This window comes from Gracilinanus agilis, chromosome 2 (assembly GCF_016433145.1).
Source record: "Gracilinanus agilis isolate LMUSP501 chromosome 2, AgileGrace, whole genome shotgun sequence".
Lineage (NCBI taxonomy): Eukaryota > Metazoa > Chordata > Mammalia > Didelphimorphia > Didelphidae > Gracilinanus > Gracilinanus agilis.
Window position 1 is genome coordinate 545,647,456 of NC_058131.1, and position 12,741 is coordinate 545,660,196.

Consider the following 12,741-nt stretch of genomic DNA (forward strand, 5'->3'; position numbering starts at 1 on the left):
AATTGGAGAGACCTCCAGGAACTGATGCAGAGTGAAAGGAGCAGAGCCAGAAGAACATTGTACACAGAGACTGATATACTATGGTAAAATCAAATGTAATGGGCTCCTGTACCAGCAGCACTGCAATGACACAAGACAGCTCTGAGGGATTTATGGTAAAGATTCTACCCACATTCAGAGGAAGAACTGCAGTAGTGGAAACATAGAAGATAAGCAATTGCTTGAATGCATGGGTTGAGGAGGACATGATTGGGAATGTAGACTCGAAACTACCACACCAATGCAACTAACAACAATTTGGAAATAGGCCCTGAACAAGGACACATGTTACAACCAGTGGAAATGTGCGTTGGCCATGGGTGGCGAGGAGAGTGGGGGTTGAAGGGGAAAGTAGGGGTATGAAGCATGTAAACAGGTTAAAAATGAATATTAATAAATGTTTGAAAAATAAGAATTTTATTTTCATGTTTAAAATCTGATGTTGCAGATTTTAAACTTGTTGTTTTTCTTGATTTTTTTTAGTTGCACAACCAATTCATTGATCTATTCTTTTTCTAATTTTCTATTTATAAATGTTTAGTGGTATAAATTTTCCCCTATACTATTTTGGTTACATCCCAAAAATTTTTTTGTTGTCTCATTGTTGTCATTATTCTTAAGGAAATTATTGTTTGCTTCTATGGTTTGTTTTTTGGCCCACTCATTCTTTAAAATTAAATTACTATTATTATAGTTCCCAACTAATTTTAAGCTATGCTTCCAAAGCTCTTTATTGAACATGATTTTTAGTTCTTTATACTTTGAAAAGGGTGAATTTAATATCACTATTTTTCTGGTTTTGTTTGTGAGGTTTCTATACCTTAATATATGGTCAATTTTCATTAAGGTTCTAGATACAGCTAAGAAGTAAATATACACCTTTGTATTACCATTCATTAGTCTCCAAATGTCTATCATATCTAAATTTTCTAAAATCTATTCATCTATTTAACTTATTTATTCTCTGGTTAGATTTCTCTAGGCCTATGATAATATAGTTTTACTATTTATTTCTTCCTGTAACTCATTTACCTTTTCATTCAAGAATGTCTATGATATGCCTTATAGTTCATATATGTTTAGTATTGATAGTACTTCATTGTCTTGTGAAATTAGAATGTTACCCTAAAAAGTATGTTTCCCAGCAAAACTATGATCCCCAGCAAAAACTACAATTCCCAGAACCCCACTCATTTTATGTGCTGACATAGGACATAAATTGGGTGGAGTTCAGTGTCTAGCTCTCTTTTCCTTCCTGTCAGGGGTTTTGGTGGAGCGGGCATTTTGAGCAGATCAAAAACATGGTTCTATTTTTTCAGATAATAAACTTTTAAAATATAATACTTAAAGTATTCAACTTTAATTTTTACTCTTACAATCTATAGTACCTTCGGAGGAAAAATATTTCTCTTAATAATTCTTCTAATTACATTTTTGCTTTGCTTTGTATGAAATGATGGTCAATAACAGTGCCTTTTAAAAATTTGAACTGAAACATAATGGACTTGGATCTATCCTTATTTTAATCATGTGTGTGGCTCTCCATTTCAAGTGTGTCTCTTGTAAACAATAAAGTTTTTTATTCTGGTTTCCAATCCATTCTGCTCTCATCTTCTGTTTTATGGGTGAGTTAATACCATTCACATTCACAGTTATGATACCTAACTAGATATTTCCCTCCATCGTATTCTATTCTATTTGTTTTTCCCTTTTTAACCTTGTCCCCTCCATGAAAGGTTTTTCGCTTCTGATCATTGTTTTCCTTAATCTATCATCCCGCTTATCACCTACTCCCTTTCTGTTAAACCCTTTCCCTTCCCTTCCTAACTCCTTTTTATGTTAAATGAATTTCTATACCCAACTATGTGTGTATATATACTCTCCTCTCCTTTAATAAGTTCATATGAAAGTGACATTTAAGCATTATCCACTCTTCCTCCATTTTCTCTTCCATTGCAAAAATCTTCATTACATAACTTTTATGTCAGATAATTTTCAACATTCTTTCTCTCTTCCTCCTTCTCTCAATATATGGCACTTTCTTACCCTTGAATACTTTTTTTGAGATCATCTCAATGTAAAGACTCAAAACCATACCCTCTGTATAAATGGGCTCTTTCTACCTATCCTAATGATAATTTTAGGGATTACAGTCATCATTTTCCCTCATGGAAACATAAAGAGTTTCCCTTTGTTAAATCTCTCATACTTTATCACTCCTATTGACCTTTAAGGACTTCTCTTAAGTGTTCTGTGTGAATGTCAAGTTTTCTACTCAACTCTTGTCTTTTCATCAGGAATCCATAAAAATCCTCTATTTCACTGGTTGTCTACTTTTTCCTCTGTAGTATTACATTAGTTTTGTTGGATATATTATTTTTGGTTGCAATCTTAGCCACTTTGTCTTTTAGAATGCAAAATCTACTCTCCAATATTGGCTCCACAATATTGAAATTCTTTTTGTTTTCTTACGGTATTTTTTCTTTACCTGGAAGCTCTGAATTTTTGGCTACAATATTCCTGGAAGTTTTCATTTAGGAATTTCTTTTAGTAGGGGACATGGATTCTTTCAGTTTCTGTTTTACTCTTTGATATTACAGTATCTGGACAATTTTCCTTGAAATTTCTTGAAGTATGTCTAGGATATATATATTTTTTTAATCATGGCTTTCAGATAATTCTTAAATCATCTTTCCTTGTTATATTTTTCAGGTCAATTGTTTTTCCTATGAGAGATTTCAGATTTTATTCTACTTTTTCAATCTTTTGACTCTTATTGTTTATTGATGTCTTATGGAGTCATTAACTTCTACATGACCAGTTCTAACTTTTAAGGAATTATGTTCACACTTCTTTTACCATTTGGCGAATTCTGATTTTTAGGATGTTCTTTTGTTCAGGAATTTTGTGCCTCTTTTACCAAACTGTTAATTCTCTCTTCATAATTTTCTTGTATAGCCCTCATTTCTTTCAGTTTTCTCTCTGATTTTTACTTTTTGCTCTTTTAAAAATCTCTTTCTTAACTCTTCCAGCCCTTTTTATTGGACTGGTGTCCAGTCCATATTTTCTTTGAGGCTTTGTGATTTGAGTTTCCCTGTGTGACAAGAAAAGGAAATATCTATTTCTATTTTTGTTTTCTATTTCTATTTTTTTATTTTTAAGATTTAAACATTGTATCCTTAATATTAGGCTATTTAACCTCTTTTTTCAAAGTCTCTCTGAAATAACAATAAAGAAGTTATAAATTGAATTAAACTGCTTAATGATGCCAATTTTGCTTCTTTTTTAATTGCCTATTCATAGACTGCTCAACTAACAATGACTCTCTAATCCTACCAGAGTCCAAGACACTGCATCTCCTCAGCTACTTATAATAATGAAGCAAAAAAAATTTAAATTACATCAAAGTTAAAAATAATTTCAAGTGATTATGTTTTGCAGAAAAATCAAAATTGCTTACTTCTATATAACTGTTTCACCCATTATTAATCTATGAATATTTTAAAACCTAATGGCTAATTTTCTTAAATGTTTCTTTTTTTTAAGCCTAATCAAGAAGAAAAAGATCACTTGTTTGATAGGATTTCAGAAAATTATGTGTCATTCATCATGAGAGTCCCGAACTATCAGAAAGATACTTTTTTTAAGGTAAAAGTCATATAGAAGTTAACTAGTTGTGCTGATTAGTTTTAAACATTAACAAAGTAAATAATTAATTCTTAAAGGGATTCTTTCTAGCATGTAAGAGAAAATGTTTGGTTTATCACTAGGACATAGACAACCTTAATTGAATAAATGTTAGTAATGTCAAGACTTTGTGAATAAGTGTTATAATAAGGTAGGAAACTACACTGGATACTTTATCTAATGCCTACAAAGTATCCCAATTCTCCTCCTTAAAGGAAAGCTCAAGTTTGAACTTTCCTTCACTGGATTCAACTAACTTGGAGAGTCTTGTATACAATTATATCTATTTTAATTTTATTATAAAGGTTAAATATAAGGATTAATAAAAAATAAGGATGCCTTAACACTAAGGGAACCAAATTTCCACCACTCCTCTTTTGTCACAAGACAAAATTCTTCTGATCTTGGGAATTTACCCAAGCTATTCTACTACTTTTTATACTGACTAAAAATTCCAAAAATTATCTAAATAAACTAATTCCTTATATAAGTTCAGGTATCTATATCTTAAAGTTGTCTCCAAGTTATTAAAATAATGAGGCTAAAATGGCTGAAGCTCAATGAAGTTGAGCTGTGACTCTGAAGAGTGACTCAGAGTTCAAAACACAGACAGGATCTCCTTGGTCTTATTCAAATCAACCGTTGTATCACTGGTAGATGGTAAGAGTTTCTCTTCGTAGTGTTTTCCAAAGTGTTCAAAGGAAAAACATTAAGATACAGCAGAATTTTCCTCCTTTCCTCTCAAACCCAAGTCTATGGTGAAAAAGAGAGAGAGACAGAGAGAGACAGAGAGAGAGACAGAGAGAGAGACAGAGAGAGAGACAGAGAGAGAGAGAGAAAGACAGAGAGAGAGACAGAGAGACAGAGAGAGACAGAGAGACAGAGAGAGAGCAAATAGCTAACCCTTTCTTCATCTAAGGTTAACTGCCACTTCCCTTCTCTGCTCCTCTCCCTTCTTCTTACATTTTAAAACCTTCCACAGAATCCTTGCATGAGCCTCTCTGCAGTCCTTGAGGCAACGTTCCAGATTTCTTAACTTATCAAGCTATATCTTATCATATATATATATTTGTAGTCTCATTTTTATAATCCTCCCTTTGATCAGATGGACAGGGACTCAGTAGCATCACTGCCATTTGATCACAACTAAATATGTATTTCCCCATTGTCATATTGAAACTCTGGGAGCTGAGAGTCCCACCGTTGAGTGACAGGTGAAGACCGTTGGACCTCAGAATGTTCCCAGAAGAGAGGGGAGAAAGAGATTGGCCAGGGGGGTATAAATACCCTGGCAGCCCCTGACAAGGGGGCTTTTCATTTCCTTTGGACCTGGGATCTGTAGACCCTGGTCTATTGGGATCTGAGGCTTGCTTGGCTCAACCTTGCAAGAACTCCTGTCTCATTGACATTTGCCAACCTGCATCCAGACTGTGAATCCTCTGATTCTTCTGTCCCCTAGATATTTAGGTATTCAAACCATCCTTAGGTATCTAGGTATCCTGGGGCCCAGGAGGGATCTGGGAAGTGGGTAGGAGAAGAAGAGGAGAGTGGAAAGAGTGGTTCCTAAAGGCTGTAGAAAGGCATAATATCTGGCAAGAAGAAGAAGAAGCTAAGAGACATCATCCAACAGCTTACTTGCTCTGGTTTGGCTGTGGCCAGGCTAAGCCAGAGGAGCTAATAACAAGCCAGAATCACTCACCTGCCTACAGTTCTGAAGGATTAGTATTATCAAAGATCAGTTTAGGGTTTCCTATTCCCTTTCCCATTTCCTAAACATTCCTTCCTTGCCAAAAATATATATAAATTCTTCAAGTACCTTCCTGGAGTGGTTGTGTCATCACTTCTCTGGGAAGGGAGCAAACGCAGTCAGATAAACGTGTCCAAGGCTAATAGTGCCCAATATCCAGTATTAATCAACCCCAGGTGGACCTGAAAGGGATACCCATCCACTGACCAAAAGGATCCTGTCTGGGCACTGTTATAAAGGAGGGAGGAGTTACAACATCTAGCTAGGTGGCAAGACTCAGGTGATCTTGCACTAGCCACATATCTGTACTACCACTGCTATCACCCAATTAAGAGTGATAGTATTCAGTTTACCCTCTTTATTTATAACACCATCCTATTTGCATACCTGTTATCCTCTTCTACCAAAAATAACAAACAAACAAATCTTATCTTAAACCTATCTTATCCTATTCCTATGCTTTTCCTTATCTATGCTAACCTGTACTAGGAATATAATTCAGGTAAAAGAATTTCAATAAACAGAAAAACTCAAAAAGAGCATACTTAAAATTACTTGCAAGCATGCAAGATGAAAACATTACAAATATAAAAATTAAAATTGCAAATCTTTGCAAAAATACAATAATAGAAATAAAAAATGCAAAATTCAAACTTTTGCAAAAACAATTACAGAGAACAAATTTGCACCCTAATGCTGATACATTAAATAAAACTTATGTAAAACAATAATCTTGCAAAAAAACTCATGCAAACTTTGAAAAAGAATCTATTTACCAGTAACTATGCAAAATTTATACACACTTCATTTTTAAAAATTCTATTTGAACAATTCCAAACAAAACTTTTTCTATTGTCAAGAACTTATCCTATTCTAATACAGGAAAACAAAAAACTGACCACAGAAAACTGAAAATAAATCTACTACCCTAAGAAATTTAACTCTTATAACATGTTAACTACCCATACATACATAGAAATATACAGAAATATATAGGTCTGTACAAATCCATACCTATGTACACTTATTTGTACATATTTCCAAATATTTATAGATCTGTACAAATTACTGTACAAAATTTTACACACTTCCCTATTCTATGTATATGCTATGTACAAATTATATTACTATGTACATGTTTCATTAGGAATAAACTTCCACTCTTTGATAGTATCAGAAAGCCATAAAGATTTTCTGTTACAAAAATATATCAGTGTTCCCTGATGTTACCTCATTGGAACATAATTAAATCTTCCTCTGAGGTAAGACCTTATTAATTGAGTATATGGTCATTATACTTTCATTTCAAGGTCATGTATTTGTATTCATTTATTGCCACGAATACCATCACCTGGTTATGACTTTGCAATGTTTGTGAGAAATGTATCCTAAATGTGCACATTGCATGGAACTTAATACTTACCAAATCTTCAGAATCACCTCCTCTACTTCCCTCTCCATCTTCTATCTTTGTGCTCCCACAGTGCTGTTACAATGTAGTGGTGTTTGCAACTATAGTGAAAATGTTTAATGTTATCATTATGCAAAAATCTTTCAGTTCATGTCCATAATTAGTCTGTCTTCCTCTTCTCTATCTTGGTTTCCTGTGCAATGTCTTTATTACCATGTCACCCTCCGTTCTGTTGTGTTCTCCTCTCTGATTCTTCTATGTTGTCTTCTCCTTTATCTTGATCTTGATCTCTCTGCCTCATTCCTCTTCTTGAATAATTTTTTCTTCTGTAACTTTTTTGACTGCAGCTGTGTTCTTGTTGGATGAGTTCTTGTTGGATGTCAAATCTTCCCCTGGTACTTTTTTCATGTGCGAGCAATGAAACCATGATTGTTTGTCAACACATTGATTGCTGAGGGTGTTATGAGAATTATCTTATGAGGCCCTAGCCATGATGGCTGTGTGGCAATTGTTTTGTTAAAATTTTTGATATAAACTGTATCCTCAGGTTTTATCTTATGAAGTGAATAATCCAAAGGCCCCCTCCGAGTTAGAATTCCCATGTCTTGCAATTCTCTAACTCTGTTTTATAATTCTGATATGTATGCAGTAATTTGTAAATCCACCCCCCAAGCACAGACATATAAGCCATTTTTAGAGTTTTTTGCTTGCATTGGTGCATGTCAAAAATCATTTCATAAAGGAAAATGTGCACATCAGTTCTCAATCAAGTCCTTATGTAAAAACGAGCTAGAGGTAAAATGTCTGGCCACTTTAGGTGTATCTCTGTGCATAGCTTCCCAACCATTGTTTTTATTTCTCTATTAAGCCTCTCTAACTGCCCTGAGCTCTGTAGGTGATATGTAACATGAAACTTGGGCATGATCCCTAGATATTTATACACCTGCTTCAGAATAGAGTCTGTAAAATGGGTCCCTTTATCAGAATCCACCCTGAGTGGTATACCAAATCTTGGAATGATTTCCTCAAGAAGATCTTAGTTACAAAGTTTGCTGTATTTTTGCTAGATGGAAAAGCTTCTAGCCATCTAGTTAGTTGGTCCACTATCACCAAGCAAAATTTAAACCTTCCTGCTTTAGGCATATTGATAAAATTGATTTGCAAGTGTTCAAATAGCGTATAAGCCAGTGGACGACTACCAAATGCTTTTTGCTTAAATATACTTTGATTGAATTTCTAACAGACTAAATGAGCTGAGCAAATCTTGTTGACAGCAGTGCTAATTCCTGGTGCTATCCAATTTCTTTTCATGATATCAAATACTGCTTGTGTCCCAAAATGACCCTTGGTGGGAATTGCTTGGCAGATGTGAGAGTAAAATGATTTTGGAAGGATTGTTTTTCCTGCTGCTGCTACCCAGATCCCATTCTCTTTCCTGGCTCCAAAATTTTGCTTCCACTTCTGAATCTCTATGTCATTATATGTTTTTCTAGATCTATTGTCTCTATACAGAGTGATTCATAATGCAAGCAGGAAAGTTCTGAGCCACATAATGTGCAGCCACATCTGCTCGTCAATTCCCTCTTGCAACTAAGTCTTGTCCTTTGCAGTGAATCATTGCCAATTCCTTTGGTAACTGGAGAGCTGACAACAATTTGGAATTATATCTGCATGACCTATTCTTTTCCTGCTAGATGTTAGAAATCCTCTCTGTATCCAGAGGGAACACACAGCATGGCAAATTCCAAACTCATACTTAGAATCTGTAAAAATATTTTCACGCTTGTTCTTTGCAAGCTCGCATGCATTTTTTAAAGCTATTAATTCAGCACCCTGACACTTAGGTTCTTAGGTAGTGAAGCAAACCATAAAGTTTCAAATTCACTCATTACCACAGCCTCCGTGAATCTGCTTCTATCCCTCATGTATGATTAAACATCAGTGAATAGAATCAGTTAAGGGTTGTCTAGAGGTTTGTCTAACAGATTTTGTCTAGGTTTTTCTGCCATTTGCACTATAGTTTCACAAGCATGCAATGACTCTCCCTGTGTTGGTAAATTAGGCAATAGTATAGCTGGATTTAAAATATTGCATCTTTTGAGTGTTATGTTTTCATTCCCCAAAAGTACAATTTCATGTTTTGCGAAGTGTTGGTATAAAAATGCCTGTCCTATATTTTAGCAAAAGTGCTTCAACTTCACGAGAAGAATAAACTGTCAAGGGGCAGCCTAATACCAACTCTGTAGATTTTGCCACTAGCAATGTAATTGCTGCTACCCTCTCATAGACATGGAGCTATTCCTGCAACTATGGGATCAAGTTTACCAGAGTAATATGCAATAGGATAATGATTTGGCCCTAAGGTAAAAAATGGGTATGGCAATACATTCCAGTATGGGAAAACAAACTTTCTAAACCATTGTAATGCTGGGTGCTGCCACAATTCTCAAAGACAAAGAGCATGAATGGCTTTGAGTAACCTGGAATACCAAGAGCAGGAGCAGATAATACTGCTTCCATTATTTAACTTTGCAATTATTTGCAAATGTTCTGGTCTTAACTTCAGTGGCTCCAATGCTGCATCTTTTGTTAAAGCAGTCAGTGGCTTTGTGAGTTCACCATAATTCAGTATCCATTGTCTGAAAAACCCCGTGTTTCTCAAGATGGCTCCGAGTTGTCTTTTGGTTTTAGGGGCACTCGGCTTCTGTATGTCTGCTACCTTCTTTTGGGAAATGCTTCTGGACCCCTTAGACAACACAAACCCAAGATATTCAACACGAGGAAGACACCACTGCAATTTAGCTTTTGATATCTTCGGTCCTTCTTGCACAATTCACATAAAAGATATTTGCTATCCCTCTGGCACACTTTTGCAGATGGAGAAACTAGAAGTAGATCATCTACAAAATGTATCAGCTGGCAGTCTTTAAAATGGATATTTTTTTAAGACGTCCTGGTTAAGATGGTGGCAAAGTAAAAAGCAACTGCTTAACCTCTCCTAACCGAAACATATAGGACTCCTCAAGAAGATATAAAAACAAATCCAGAGGAATGAAGGGACCCCACAATAGGGCACAGCATTGGAGGTATGTGGAATCGGGGCATTTCCATGCTATAAAGAGGTGAAATAGTTCTCACTGAAACGAGAGCTAAGCAACCCCTTCCCCCACCCCACACCACCTACAGTGCCAAAGCCAGCTCATAAGAGTTAGAACAAGTTTGGGGCACGCATTAAGTCCTTGGTAGCTACCTGGAGTCACCAGGGCCTGCCCCTGAGTGCAGCAAGACTTAAGACCCCAAGAGGCTAAAGAACATGCAGACTTTGAACACAGATCCTGAGCACAGGCACAAGTGCGGGCATGGATGCAAGAGCACACACGAATCCTGAGCTCAGGCGAGGACTCGGATCCTGAGCGCAGGCATGGACCTTGAGTGGGGACCCAGTACAGAGGGGTGCACAACTGTGGAAGCAGCACCCTGAGACTGTTAAAGGAACCTCAGGCAGAGGAACAAGCAAGGGGACCACCAGGAGGCAAGACCCTGAGAACAACTAGACCTGAGACCTCAGGAGCCTAAAGAGTGCAGACAGTCCCTGAGTGTGAGGATAAACCTGAGAGGGTGCAGGGCTAACACTGGCAAGCCAGAGACAAGAACCCCAAAAGAGAAAGATAATCAAGAAGAAATCTGTAACACTCGACAACTTTTTCACAGATAAAATCCAGACAACAGAGCAAACAGCAGAAGAGAACAAACAAGTAATCATATCCAAACCTTCACAAAATAATGAAAACTGGCCACAAGCTATTGAAGAGTTCAAATATGAGATGATGAGAAAGATGGAAGAGATTTGGCAAGAGAAGTGGGAAATAACTCAAAAGGAAATTAACAGGTTAGAAGACATGAACTCCCAATTGGAGAAAGATGCCCCAAAATCAAACAAAATGGCAAATTGGAAAGCAAAATCTGGCAAGAAAATAACAGTTTAAAAGGCATAATTTCACAATTAGAAAGTTAGGCAAGTAAATTGAAGACCAGAAATGACTAGACTGAAAAGTAAAACCAAAAAATTATAGCTGAAAACCAGTCCCTAAAGGCTAGAATTGAGCAATTAGAAGCTAATGATCTCTGAAGACAGCAAGAACAAATAAAACAAAATCAAAAGACTGATAAAATAGAAGGAAACATGAAATATCTCAATGAGAAAGTGACAGACCAAGAAAACCGGTCTAGAAGAGACAATCTGAGAATCATAGGTCTTCCTGAAAAAGCAGAAACTAATAGAAATTTGGACTCCATACTAAAATAAATTATTCATCAAAACTGCCCTGACATTCTACAACAAGAGGGCAATATAGACATTGAAAGGATCCATAGATCACCCTCTACACTAGACCCTGAAAAGACAACCCCCAGGGATATAATAGCCAAATTCAAGAGCTTCCAAGTAAAAGAAAAAATTTTACAAGAAGCCAGAAGGAGACAATTCAGATATCAAGGAGCACCAATCAGGATCACACAGGATCTGGCAGCCTCCACACTACAAGACCTCAAGGCTTGGAATATGATATTCAGAAAGGCAAGAGAACTGGGCCTTCAACCACGCATCAACTAACCATCAAAACTGACTATATACTTCCAGGGGAAAGTATGGGCATTCAACAAAATTGAAGATTTCCAAGTATTTGCACAAAAGAGACCAGGACTAAATGGAAAGTTTGATATCCAACCACAAAAATCAAGAGAAAGATGAAAAGGTAAATAAGAAACAGAGAGGAAAGAAAGAAAACTCGTAATTTTTAAATTTGCCTCTTTAAGGGCTTCAATAAGATCTAATTATCTGTATTCCTATGTGGATAAATGCTATGTATAATTCTCTGTAAGGAACTCTATCCACTATTACAGAATTCACTATTATAGTAATTAGAAGAATTATTCATAGGGAGAGTTTGGAACACTAAATGATCTAAGATAATATGGGGGTGGGAAAGAGGGGGGTGAATAGTAGAGGACACCAAGAGAAACTTGAATGAATAATAAAAATAGGATATTCTGTTATACACAAAGAGGGCATGGGAAGGGGAAGGGATGAATACTATTATAAGGAGAGGAAGAGAGCATTAAGAGGTAATATTTAAACCTTACTCTCAGAATAATTAACCCTGAGAGGGAAGAGTAATTTTATCCATTGGGATATAAAACTCTATCTAACCCTACTGAGAAAGTAAGAAGGGATAAACCAATTGGAGCAGGGGAGTGGGGAGGTCAAAAAAGGGATGGGAGAAGAAGGGGGAACAAATTCATTAGGCCTTAATAATAAAAAGAGGGGACTAATAAGGGAGGGGGTAGAAAGGGAAGTAAATCAAGGGAAGAGACATAAAGACATTACTGGCATAAAGCAAACCACTGGTTTAAAAGGAAATAGTGTAAGAAGAAGGGGTAGAACTAGGGGACGATACCAAAATGTTGGGGAATACACAACTGATAATTCTAACTCTGAATGTGAATGGGATGAACTCGCCCATAAAAAGGAAGCAAATAGCAGAGTGGATTAGAAACCAAAATCCTACCATATGTTTTCTACAAGAAACACATATGAAGTGGGTGGACATACACAGGTTTAAGGTAAAGGACTTGAGCAAAATCCTTTGGGCCTCAAATGAGAAAAAGAAGGCAGGAGTGGCAATTATGATTTCTGACAAAGCCAAAGTAAAAATAGATATGATTAAAAAAGACAGGGAAGGTCATTACATCCTGATTAAAGGCAGTATAGACAATGAGTAAATAACACTGCTCAATATGTATGCACCAAATGGCATAGCAACCAGATTTGTAAAGAAGAAAGTGGCAGATCTCAAGA

At 36.1% G+C, this 12,741-nt stretch overlaps 1 protein-coding gene across 1 annotated transcript in view; it reads left to right on the forward strand.

Annotated features, from left to right (window-relative positions):
- The window catches only part of FAM227B (family with sequence similarity 227 member B), a 336,182-nt gene that overhangs the window by 68,390 nt on the left and 255,051 nt on the right, over positions 1-12,741 (forward strand). Inside the window, exon 6 of the mRNA XM_044660052.1 lies at positions 3,586-3,687. Within this exon, the coding sequence (XP_044515987.1) occupies positions 3,586-3,687 (102 nt within the window). The remainder of the gene's footprint in view (positions 1-3,585; positions 3,688-12,741) is intronic.